This window comes from Ambystoma mexicanum, chromosome 3p, assembly GCF_040938575.1.
Source record: "Ambystoma mexicanum isolate Mex_15411 chromosome 3p, UKY_AmexF1_1, whole genome shotgun sequence".
In the NCBI taxonomy this organism is placed as follows: Eukaryota; Metazoa; Chordata; class Amphibia; order Caudata; family Ambystomatidae; genus Ambystoma; species Ambystoma mexicanum.
The window spans coordinates 537,248,218-537,261,769 of record NC_090925.1 but is presented as its reverse complement, the minus strand read 5'-3'; the positions used below and the strand labels follow the sequence as shown (position 1 = coordinate 537,261,769).

At 50.4% G+C, this 13,552-nt stretch overlaps 1 protein-coding gene across 1 annotated transcript in view; it reads left to right on the top strand.

Moving 5' to 3' along the window:
• SLC9A8 (solute carrier family 9 member A8) overlaps positions 1 to 13,552 on the top strand; it is a 1,353,696-nt gene that overhangs the window by 960,532 nt on the left and 379,612 nt on the right. The window contains exon 13 of the mRNA XM_069651262.1: positions 7,922 to 8,004. Coding sequence (XP_069507363.1) covers positions 7,922 to 8,004 — 83 coding nt within the window. The remainder of the gene's footprint in view (positions 1 to 7,921; positions 8,005 to 13,552) is intronic.

Sequence of the window (13,552 nt, the reverse complement as noted above, 5' to 3'; positions counted from 1 at the left end):
ATAAAAACTAGCATAAATTGGTTCCAGAAGACCGCCAAAGTCTCTCCACAGAGACCGGAACACCTGCTGCCCACCCGGCAAAGCCCCCGGAGGAAACCGGGCGGTGGAAAAGAAGATAGACCGCCGGAGGGGAATCGTCCTGCGAAATCAAAATGGCAGACGCGCTAGCTGTAGGAGGACCCCGGCCGCGTAATACAGAATGAGCCAGTGTATCTACACGATCTATATGATCGGTGAGAGGGACACATCCCGCGCATAACGCAGATACCAGTGTGGGGCAGATCCGAGCCTGAGTCAACCCCGCGACGTGGAGATCGGTGCGACCGGTGGAAGTGGGATGCGGAAGCGGGGAGGCCCCTGACACGGTGAGGCGTCATACGCAGCAGGCACGGGAAAGGCCTGAGCCCGAAGCAACGCCCGACAGGAGACGTCCGACGGCAAGAGCGCCGAGAGCAACGAGGGCCTAACGTATATACCTGCCGGAAGAGTGTAATAATCCTATTACAAGGAGAGACCCGTAAACACCGAGGAGCAGGGTGATGGAAGAAGCAGGGGCTACGGCACGTGGGGCACAACCAAGACTGGTACTGCGACACAGGCAGAGGACGGTTCCCCCGCGATGCCGAACAAGAAAGCAGAAGGGAAAACCAAGCAAGTAAGCATGGAGACTTTTACGAAGGCGTCCGGATACAAACTGTTGCCGTCAGCGGACAAGGCAGCAGCCGCGGATGACACCTCACTCCCAGCGGAAGCCGCTAACGAAGGCACGATACTGGAGGCAATCGCCCCCATGAAAGCATCGCTCGAAAACAAAATGGACACAGCAATTGGGGCCCTAAAAGTCTCTCTAGAAAATAAACTGGATACAGTAATGGTGGATGTGGGCCTTCTCCGCAAGGACGGGAGAAACCTAACAGAGAGGGTGACGGCGACGGAACAGCAGGTGCAGCAAAATACGGCAGGGGTTGCTGTAACGCAGACACAGATGTCGGAGGTACTACAAAGAATTACGTTTCTGGAAAGGAGAGCGGAAGACGCATAGGGGAGAGCGCGGAGGAACAACATCCGCATAATTGGAATCCCGGAAGGTGAGGAGGGCAAAGACCCAACTGAGTACATTGAAAACATGCTCCTCCAGGAGGTCGGAGTAGGTGTACTATCCCAGGGCTTTGTGGTAGAAAGGGCACACAGAGCCCTGACCGGAAGACCCCAGCCGGGTGCCCCCCCCCGAGAGAGATGATTGCTAGGATCATGAACTACAAAGACAGGGAGAAAATACTAGCGTTCTCAAGGAGGGGGGGAATCATCAAGAACTCTTCCAAGATCACAATGTATCCAGACTATACGGCCATGGTACAGAGGCAACGGGCACAGTTCGGCCCAACAAAAGAACGCCTTAGGACGGCGGGGGTGAGATACATGCTCCTGTTCCCTGCTAAACTCAAGTTTATACACCAAGGCAAAACATGTTTTTTCGACTCTACCGAAGAGGCCCACAGTTGGATGGACTCACAAGGCATCCCTCAGCTGAGGCAGAGAAACGCTAGCAATCCTGGAAATAGACCCCGATGAGGAGTAACAAAGGCAACCTGGAACAAAGAAAATAAGCATTATGTAAGTTAGAAGAAGCTAGTAGTAAGCATGGAGGAGAAATCGGCCCCACTTTAGCTGTATTGGCTGAGAAGCAGCGCCCCCGGGAAGAATGAACTACTAGTTTGGATGTCAGTTTTAAGGCATCACGCTGCGGAGAGTCTGCCCCCCTCACAGGAGCATGACGAGAGAAGCGGCGGAGCCCGAGCAGGTGGAGGGTGGCTGGGCGTTAGTTTTCCAGTTTTTGTTGAAGTTAAGGACGTTGAATGGAGTGAATGGGCAGAACAAGGCAAACTACGGAAGGACTGTTGTAAAGGACACTGAAATAATACAGACAATAAGCGAACGGAGTAACATGGGACAGGAACCATGTGACAGCAGCAGTGGCTGCATCAAGAGGCATAGATCCAGGGCCAGGACACTGAGGGAGATGGGCACGAAGAGACTGAAGGGCAGGGTGCAAGGACATGGCAGTGGGATAATGAAGCCAGGCAAACAAAGAAGATCATGGGACCAGATGAACTGACGATAGCCACCTGGAATGTGAGAGGCCTCAATGCGTATGTCAAGAGACTTAGGGTTTATGCCTGGCTAAACCGGATGAAAATCAAGATAGCGATGTTACAGGAGACACACCTCACAAGAGACAGGCAGGCCAAGGTGGACAAAAAATGGGGAGGGCAGATATACAGCTCCACATATTCAAATTACGCACTAGGTGTACTAATATGGATTGCCCCGGGGGTCCCGTTCCAGCTACTCAAGCAGGAGATCGACACAGAGGGACGGCTGGTATTGGTGCATGGCATGCTAGAAAAGAAGGAGGTATGCCTGGTCAACACCTATGCACCGAATACTGATGCAACAGACTTCTTCAAAAAGCTAGCGCCCAAGTTGGCGCAATATAGGGAGGCTACGTTCATCTGGGCCGGAGACTTCAACTGCACCTTGAATCCCCTCCTCGACAGATCTGATAATAAATACAAGAAGCCGGCGCCCCCAGCCAAAGAACTGCATAAGATCCTGGAGCAGCTACAGCTATCGGACGTATGGAGGCAGGTACATGGGGAGGGGAGGGGTTATACACACTACTGCGCACCACATGGAACATTCACACGTATAGACTACATATTCGCGGGCAGGGAATCACTACAAGATATCACCGGAATCACCATTAAAGCACGCACACTCTCTGATCATGCCCCAATAGTGGCGACATGGGCACACACCAATGGGAAAGCCCCTATCCCAACGTGGCGACTTCGAGCAGAGGCCCTGAGAGAGGATGAGTTTGAGGAACACCTCCAGGAGGTGATCGATGATTATTTTGAGCAAAACAAGGGCAGTGTTGAGAGTGGCGCCGTATTATGGGACGCATTCAAGGTGGTAATAAGGGGAGCGGCAATAGGCAAAACAGGAGGATTGACGGGAGCGGCCATGAGGGAGTTGAATGAACTTGAGAGGGTGATCGAATTGAAAGAACAATGAGTGGGCTAGAGGGGGAGGAACCTGGAGAGCTGATAGAGCTGCAGACTAAATGTATGTTGCTCTGGGAAAAACTAGGGAGGCTAAACTATGGGAGGTACCTACAGCGGTTACACGCGGAAGGGGATAAACCTAGCAGGCTCCTGGCCTGGCTTACCAGACAGGAGAATAAAAAGGATCCCATAACGGTGTTAGAAGACCACACCGGGACAGAGATCAGGGACCAAGGGCACATTAACGCAATGTTTGCGTGTTTCTATGAGCAACTGTACGCCCCGAATCCGGAAATAGACCCGGAGGACATAACAGATGCACTGGTAGAAATAGGGTTGCCGAGGCTAAAGGAAGAACAGGCTCAGCTACTGGATGCACGCCTCGTGGTGGAAGAAATAGATATGGTGATCGCAGAACTTCTCACCGGCAAAACCCCGGGCCCGGATGGGCTTCCGGGAGAGTTCTACAAGACGTACAAGAGCGCCATTGCCCCGAAACTGCTAGAGACATTCCAAGACGCATACGAGACCATGCGTCTCCCGACAAGCCTGTCGGAATCAATAATTGTCCCGATTCTCAAACCAGGGAAGCCCCCTAGGAAATGCACCTCCTAAAGGCCAATATCCCTTATTAATCAGGACGCTAAAATACTAACGGCAGTCCTAGCCAACTGCTTAAAACAGGTTAATACCCATGCTGATCCACCCGGACCAGACGGGCTACGTTCCGGGAAGGAACACGTCCTGGAACCTCCGCAGACTTCACCACGTGATAGATGAGACAAATCGACTGCAGGACGAGAGCGTAATAGTGTCTTTGGACGCTGTCAAAGCTTTCGACTCTGTGCGCTGGGAATGGCTGATGGATGTACTCGCCCACTTGGGTATCGGGGAGGGGTAACTCCGATGGATCAGGTTACTATACCAGGAACCCAGAGCAAGGGTGAAAACTGGGCGATTCATTTCCAAGGAGTGGAAGATACATAGGGGAACCAAGCAGGGGTGCCCGCTATCGCCAATGTTATATATTCTGGCTCTAGAGCCATTTGCGGTATTCCTTAGAGCAGAATATAGAGACACCGGACTGGACATAGATGGGGTACTCCACCAAATCTCGCTATACACAGATGATATGCTCCTATTCGTAAGCGAGCCAACCACTAACCTACCCTGCCTCCTAGAAGCGATCGGGGCGTACACTAGGCTTTCGGGCATAGCGATTAATAAAGAGAAGTCCCTCCTCTTCCCCTTGGCAGGTCTGAAATGCGTCCCCACACATTGTCTGCCGGACCTGGGTCTGACATGGGCACCCCGCACTTTCAAATATTTGGATATATAGATACATCATGATACCGCATGTATCCAACACGCATGGCGCTCTAGAAAGAACACAGCGGTCAATGACTTTCTGGGGGACACTCCCACTGGGAATGATGGGAAGAGCAGCCCTCCTGAAAATGGTGGTGCTGCCCCGCCTATTATACTTCCTCACGAACATCCCATACAGCATACCCAGGGCCTTTTTCACTAAACTAAATACAATAACGCGTTCATTCCTATGGGGGGGAGGGAGAAATAGGATTGCGCTAGGGGTATCAGACTACCGGACTTCGAGAAGTACTATTAAGCGGTGCAGCTGCAATTTGCAGTAAAATGGCTGGGGGAAGATTAAACAATAGACACTCGCATCTTCCAACCTGCACTGAAACAATATTACCTAAGGGAAATACTATGGCTCGACAGACCCCGGCTCAGATCCCTGCCGAACATGCTCAACATTGCAGTGGACTTATGGAAAAGAGTGTGGAAACTCCAAGGGGTAAAGGATCCGCAGTCAACGCAAATCCCTCTAGCGGGTCTCCTGGGAGGGAACACAAATACACTAGCAACATATCGAGCACACTGGGAGGCTTAAGGAGTAGCACAAATCGGAGACCTGAGAAGGGAGGGAAGGTGGGCGGACTTCCACAAAATGGTAGATGAATATGAAATACATATGGGTCAATTCATCCTATATAACGGCATGCTGAGAAACATCACGAGAAGATGGCCAGATTGGGAAGACCAGGATGAGGAAACGGCATTAGACGTATGGTATGACATTGCAGAAGGAACACACACAACCTCCAGGTTGTATGAACAGCTACTGAAGGCCAAAAACCCACAGGAACAACACACGAGGCAATGTTGGGAGGAGGAGTTGGGGAGGCCCCTCAGCGATCAAGAATGGACTAGGGCCCTACGATACCCAAAAAAGGTATCCAGAAATGCAAGATTTAGGCAGGCGCAGCTATATGTAACGCACAGAGCGTATCTCACATCCAAGAAGATGAATAAAGTCCAGACAGGAGCCCAGAGGGGGTGCCCCCGCTGCTCGTCGGAAGAAGCGGACATGGTACACATGTTCTGGTCCTGCCCAGTGATACAAGAGTTCTGGGATGGGATTAGGCTCAAGATAGCGGGAAGCGGACTTCAAATCCAGGCGGAACATCCCGAAAAGTACCTACTGGGCCTCTTCTCGAGAGGGGTAAGCATGAATCGCATCTGGCGAAGATGAACGTTTTGATAGGTATATTGGTCATGAGAAGGATAGCAATGACATGGAAGTCAAAGGAGGGCCCACGTGTGGAGGCATGGTGGTCAGACCTTCAGAAGTGGACGCAGGCAGAGACAGTGGTCTGGACAAGAGCAGTGATAAGACGGGAAGGTGAAACCGCGCACAAGTTGACTGCATGGAACACACTAATACAAGACCTCTTTGGCCACCCGGAGGAAGGAAACTCTGAAGATCCCTCAGAAACAGAGGATCCATAGGTGAAATAGTAAGGCCAAGCACGAAGCCCAAGAATAGAACGTTATGCGTACCAGACCTGGTGCTCTACCCCACGGGAGGTCCGGACTGAACTGATAAGGTCGCTGGGGAAACTATGAAACTACAATGGAACGGCAAGATTCGTACGAAGTGCCAATAAGCCATTTATGTTAAAGTTGTTTGTATGTTATGTGTTTTGTTGTTGTTAAAAGAAAACAATAAAGACATTTTTTTTTAAATGGTCTTGTATATGGACAGGGGGATACAATGTCTCGCCCGTGGGCACCCTACTCCCAATCCTCAAGGACCTCCTCCCTGGAGATACTCCCTCACTACTCCATCCCCAGGGTCAGGATTCAAAAGCAATGGCCTTTCCCTGGCCACCTGAGACGAGGATCCAGGGGGAACAGGAGTGAGGATACTCTCAGGTTTCTCACAGATGGCATTTGTAATGACAAAGCCAGCATGAGTATGTTCGTATGTGGGGATACTGGCATATATTGGCAGAGCCAGTTTGGACAGTCTTTTCTCATAGTATCGTTCCTGCCCAATTCAAACATGAGTATGTTATTATATGATAATACCGACATATATTTGTGCAGATAGCATGGATACGTATGGGCAGAGCGAGCAAGAAAATGTTTTTATGCTAGCATATATGTGGGCAAAGGCATCATGAAAATGCATTGGGAAATGCTCTTGTGCGCTGTTGGTAACTTGCATCTATTTTTCATGATCTACCCTTTGACAGAAAGTAGGCTGTATAAAGCACCATTAAAAAAAGATTCTTGGGGTAAGAACCCCCTCTAAGCCCAAATGGTTTTTTTCTGGCTCGCTATGCTTGGTCGCTCTGGTATATTTGTGACAATTAAAATAAATAAACCAGCAGCCACTGCAAGAGGGAAAAAGGTACCACCGGAAGGAGAGATTTGGAGGTTGGAGAAAGAGCAAGTTGAGGAGCTTGGAGGGGAAGTGTCATCTGAGAAGAAATAGTTGAGGATGTTGAAGGAGGGTAGAGTTCATACTGGATGGGTAGGAAGACAGAGGAGAGCTAGAGGGGAAAACAAAACCACTCAGTTTTACAAGGTGGGTGGAGCACAGGTGGCCCCTGTAAATATTAGGCGCAGTGTGGTTCTGGCAGACCAAGTCGGTCTAGGGCAGACTTCAGAATTGAGAGGAGGTATCAGATGGAGCGATCTCACAAAGGGTCAAGGAGCTGCACTTCTGCAGGAGGAAAGTGTCCTACGGATTAGAACCTAGGGCAGGGAGATGGTGTGGTGAGATCAGGGACCCAAAGCCTGCTCCTAAATCCACAGAGTTTAGTTGTATGGAAAAAGATCCAACTGTACCTTGAACTTGTGGGAGAGACCATTAAACGGCTGCCAAATCTAGAAAGTTGGGGCCAGAACAGCTGTACCGGAGCACAGAGAAGAGCGTTCAAGAACCTCAGGAATCCACAACCCAAAGACAACAGCAAAGTACCAGACTGTGGATTAGTGCCAGTGAAAGCCCAAACCAACAACTTGGAAGACTTTGATCACTTTTATTGTTGGTTTGGACACTTCTGGTATTTTATCATTTTATTTTCTCGTTTGAGGATTTTTCCCTGATGATTGACTTCTCTTTCTCTGAATGAGGATGAAGGGGGAACTATCACAGTTGTTCACTCTGACACCTTTTCACTTACAGCTCTTCAACCATGAACTCCTACCCAAACCAGTTATTCAATAAAACACCTTTTATACCTCAACAACTTGTCATGATCTGTGTACCCACTAGGCACACTCTGTGACAGCGAAGAGACCAAACAAATTATGGATCAGTTCTCTACAAATGACACATGACAAAAAGAGCAATGATTTTAATCCTATAAAAAAATGAGATGTTTAACAATACATGCAAATGTTGTGGCTAAATTGTGATATGTTAAGCGTTGCAAAAACTGTTCATAGCTTTTCAGGCCTCAGATTTAAAAGCCAAATAGTTCATTAAATTCATGTTTACCAGTATTATATGTAACAGCCATCCCTTTCTCTTTCAGAAACATGCGTGTTTGCATTTCTTGGTCTGTCCATTTTTAGCTTTCCACATAAATTTGAAATTTCCTTTGTCATCTGGTGCATAGTAAGTATTTTCTAACCCTTTCAGTTAACAATCTTTATTTGTATAATTTGTATTCAATAGTACAATTAACGTTTACTACTGTTATGTTATTGGTTTTTATACTGGAATTGTCTGCCATTTGCATTGTGTCTTGGCTCTCTCGCTGATCTGCAAAGGGAGTGGGATGGGTTTGTTTAGTGGGAAGAGAGGATAAATGGAAGAAAGTTTTTCTATTGCATTGATGTGTGCAGTTTGCAAGTACCCAAGTTATATTTTGTGGGTCTGTTTCTAAGTTGTTCTGTCTTAAGAGCACTTGAGGTATTTGTATCCAGATAAGAACATTGTATGCCTGTGGCAAAGAGGTGTTGGTAAGGACTCTAATAAAGAATGTTGGTGCAGAGGCATAGTTGGAGAGATGTCTGAAGTCTGTTGCTGGAATGTTCTGTTACATTTGTGGGTGGCTTAGTTGACATTCTTATGTGTGTTTGAACTTAGAATTTGAGTAGATTAGGTCCAGTGCAGACATTTGTGGACATTTGGAGCATCCATCTGGTGTGGCTGGCCAGGCCAATGACCTGTTAGTGGTGCACCCCAGAGTAAGAAGGGAATTCCTGAGGCACCCTATTTTAGGCAGGTATGCCTGGTGTTGGACACCATGCAGTGTCTGGTCCTAAATCACAGCTGACAAAGACTGGGAGGACATTAGAGCAAACATCAGTGGGTACCAAGTCAGCAGTAGCATGAAATCACCACAAAGCAAAAAACACAGCAGAGACACCGAGGACCAAACCACAATTGACAAACTACATTGGGGGAATATCACGGATAGCGAAAGAACGCTCCAAGTCCCAAAGACGATTCAAGGGTTTTTATTTTTGTAATGGGCCATATGATCGTCCCTCTCACTCATCTCCAAAATCACCTCTGCCCTAACCCAGGCGTCACTTACCCCCAGGTTAGGAGCTAGTGAAGATTGGCCTCTTATTCTGCAGTGGACGTACCTAAAGGGCTAGTGACTTATCTATCTGGTCTCCCTCTGGAACTTCTTAGTTGTCCATACACTAACAGTGGTTAGTGGCCTATTATGGTATTGGGTCATGCCTTCCAGACGCTCGGACCAATATAGTCTATTTTCTATCACGCCAACGTACTCCTTTCTCCCTTCTCTCTACCTCTGCTTTTCACTTCTCTCTCTACTCTGCTGTTACCAACTCCACATGCCTTCACTTACCCTGCTCTGACTCCCTCTGTTGTCCCTCTGATGTCACTCACTCCTTCTATGCTTCTCCACTCTTTAGCCTTACTTCTGATGTTCTCTTCACTCCTACTCTCTTCTCTACTACAACTCCCTCCTTCACACTGACACCCTACTACAACTCCCCTGCCTGTCTTACAGCTCCCCTGCCTACACTCAGCTCCCCTCTTTTGCACTACAGCTCCCCTCTTTTGCACTACAGCTCCCCTCTTTTGCACTACAACCCCCCTCCTCAGCACTACAACCCCCCTCCTCAGCACTACAACCCCCCTCCTCTGCACTACAACCCCCTCCTCCACAGTACAACTCCCCTCCTCCACAATACAACTCCCCTCTTTGCAATACCAACTCCCCTCTTTGCACCACCAACTCATCTGTGTGCACTGCAACTCTCTTCTTGACACTACAACTTCCCTTCACACACCAAATCCCTTTCCTGCACCAGAACTTCATTCTCCAAACTAGTAATTCACCATCCACCCTCCACTCTACTCAGTTGCATTCCTTTCACTCAGTTACATCCACTTCACATTTACTCCTTAGAGCAAATTACCTTACCATGCTTGCCACACTGTCACGCACAGATATACCACATTACCCTTTGCACTCACTATCTGATTCCGCACCTGCTGAAAAAAGACACCTCCACACACCTTCTTGCCCTCCTTCCTCCTGCTGGTCAATTCACCACCACCTCACCCAAACAACCCACAACTGTAATTTTCCTGTCCCTCATGTTATGGTCCTCCCCTTCTCTGGATTGGTTCTCTCTACCTAACTAATCTCGTCCTGTCTTCCCCACCAAGGGAGAGTTACAGACATGCAAAGCTTTAGATGGCCTCTTCTCTTATGCTCAGAATGGTGCTGCTGCTGCTCAGCAATGGAGGCTGTTCAGTGTCCCTGTTCGTGAAAGGGAGGGATGGGGGCATCCCAACCACTCCCAAAGTAAGTCCTTTTTTGGGCTTGTGGGTTTCCTGGCAGTCTAGATGACCTGCGTTGCTTCCCACTGGGCTATAGTTAGCGTGCAATCTGTGGCGTGCAGGGACGCTGCGTAGGTGCTCTGGGTGCTTGCACTCCTGTGCTCGGCTAGTTGTGCACGCCACTTACATTTTATTCTCTGCCGGGATGCTGGTGTTCAGTCCTTTCAGTGCGGCCTTACTGCCGCCAACATGACCTCTTCTTGCTGGGATATGGGCAAGGAGAAGAGAACACTTATCCAGCATTCTGTGTCTCAAGCATGGGGTGATGCACAAGTTGATCCATGGGGAGGGGAAAAGAATAGGGGCCATCTTTGTTACAACCACCCCCCTTTTGGACATGGTGTCCTTCCCAAAGGGGTCTCTGCCACCTGTATCAGAAGGATCTGTATCCTGCCCTGACAAAGTCAGGAAACTGACCTTGTCCCAAGATCCTAGGAGAAAGATCATAGTGGTACAAAATGATTTGCAGCAAGAACATTACATTGGGGCAGAATTACAACAGGGCACCTAGGAGTTAACCCACAGTTGATACCCAGGAGCCAAAATCACAGTAGAGAAAAACTACAGTGGATTCACTTCACAAGAAATATCATTGCAAGGCCACCCAGGAGCAAGGTCACATTAGAGCAAAACCACATTGGGATACCTAAGACCAAAGTCACAGTGTGGCAAAATTGTAGTGGGGCTTTTAAAGGCAGCATTACAGTGTGAAACTAGTATGAGGGGTCAGTAATGCGAGGTCGACAACTGTTTGATGACTTATGAACACATGCCATTTTATTATCAAAATAAATGTAGTAAAACGCCTCCCTATCCCTAGTCTGCTGAGGATTTCGCTGCCTAACCAAAGCTAAGGGAAGATACTCTGGCATAGGATATTTTACCCTCACATTAAGCAACAAGTACACAAAGAAAATGTATGGCAATACAACTTAAAACAAATAACATTCACAGTTTCTTAATAACCTTCTAGTGCCCTGGGTAAACCCCCTTTCCTGGGATTCAAGGTCATTTCTGTTAATGTTCAACCAAAGAAAGAAATAAGGACATTCTTGTAGATGAGCCCTCGTCTTTTCCTCTAGCTCTGCCCCGAGGAAAAGACGAAGGAGGGGTTCCTTTGCCAGCGGCGCGAGGCTAAAAGGAAGACAGTCCTCGCCGTACCGCTTCTTGATGACATCTGGGATGAGGGGCTCGCCCTCCTCAAGAACCCTGCCATGGCTCCTGCGAAGAGGGACCGGTACGAGAAAAAGTACCGGGTCCCCGACGCTGCCCCCTTGTGCCTTAGAGCGCAACCTACCCCGGACTCGGTCGTCTCGGCGGCGGCCAAGAAGAAAGCGGGGGGCATCGGCCTCGACTTCAACCTCCCCTCCGGACGGCGAGGGTAGGAAACTGGATGCGATGGGACGACGGGTCATCTCATCTGCAGCGACGACCATCAAGGCGGCCAACGCCCTGGCCATTGTAGCCCGCTACGACAGGGAGTTGTGGTTTAAGATCCCCCCTCTGTTGGACTTCCTTCCAGATGCCAAGAGGGCAGAGGCCCTGGAAATCTTGCAGGAAGGTGAGATTGCCTCGGACCACGCCATTACGGTGGCTACGGAAATCGCCGACACCGGTTTCCGTCAGTTGGGCAACAGCGTTTGCCTGAGACGACAAGGATGGCTCAGGGCGACGGCTTTCCGCCAGGACGTTCAGACCAAGGTTTTGGACATGCCCTTCGATGGGAACAACCTTTTTGGCAAGGCGGTTGATGAATCCCTTCAGGCGATCAAGACGGACACGGAGACGGCCCGTGCACTGGGGGTGCTCCAACAGCGACGGCCGTCCTTTCGGAGCTCCGGAGGCAGACAGGGTGCCTCCAAGGGAGCCGGCAGCAGCTCCTCTACTCACCGTAAAGCGGCAAGGTCTTCGTCGCAGGAGGCCTACAGGGGACGCGACAAGTCTGGTGGATCCCGCCGTCGTCGCCAAGGTGGTCAAGGAGGCAAAGCGGCCTTCAAGCAGGATTGAACCATCCGTCGGGTCGGGCCCCCGCCAAAGCACCCCGGTGGGAGGCCGGCTGACGAAGTTCGTCGGCGTGTCGGAGTCCATCTCCACCGACCGTTGGGTATGGGCGCCCTGGCCCTGGGGCACGCCCTCGAGTTCCAGAAGAGGTGCCCCCGCATTCCTCCCGTGGCCAGGAACGAAAATCACGTCCCGCAACTGCTGTTGGAAGTACGGGCGAGGCTCAGGAAAGGTGCCATCGAGTTTGTCCCGAAGAGGCTTCGGGGCTCCGGAGGATACTCAAGATACTTCCTCGTGAGGAAGAAGACAGGAGGATGGCGTCCCATCCTGGACCTGCGACGACTAAACAAATACATCAAGGCAGCACGTGCTGGGACAGCTGGAGGAGGGCGATTTCCTGTCGTTGTTGGATTTGGAGGATGCTTACTTCCACATCCCTATTCTAAAGAGGCACCGAAAGTTCCTCAGGTTCGTGGTCAAAGGGCGGCACTACCAGTTCAAGGCCCTCCCGTTCGGATTAAAATCGGCGCCCAGGGTGTTCACCAAGTGCCTAGCACCGGTGGTGGCGCGGCTGCGCCTGCAGGGGAACCACGTCTACCCCTACCTGGACGACTGGCTCATATGGGCAAGGACAAGGGAGCTCGCCGTGGAACACACTGCAAAGTCCGTCCAGCTGCCCACGGACCTGGGGTTCTCCATCAACTTTCCAAAATCCCGCCTGGTCCCGTCGCAAGTAGCCCTGTTTCTGGGAGCACAGCTCGACACAGTGGCGCGGCGGGCTTCACCGTCGGAGGAAAGGATAAGGACCATCCTAGGAAAGATGCAACGTCTACTGGCCACGGACGTGGCCAAAGTGAGGTCTATCAAGTCCCTCCTCGGAATGATGTCCTCCTGCATTTATCTGGTGCCCAATTGCAAACTTCGGATGCGGCCCTTGCAAGAATTCCTCGACGCCCACTGGATCCAGACGACGGGCAGCTTCGAGGACAGGATCTCGCTCGACAAAACCTTCCGTCAGGCGATATGATGGTGGGGTGTCCGAGCTCATCTGACAGCGGGAACAGGCTTCCTAGCCCCGGCCCACCAGGTGACGGTGACAACGGATGCCTCCCTGGAAGGTTGGGGAGCGCCCGCCGGGGGCCTCCACGCGAGAGGCCTTTGGTGCTCGGAGGAGAAGACTCTCCACATCAACATCTTGGAGCTCCGCGCAGTGTTCTGGGCCCTCAGGTCCTTCCTTCTGTCCCTCAAGGGCAAGGTGGTGAGGATCTTCACCGACAACACCACCACGATGTTTTACATTCGGAAGCAGGGCGGAACCAGATCCCCTGCCCTG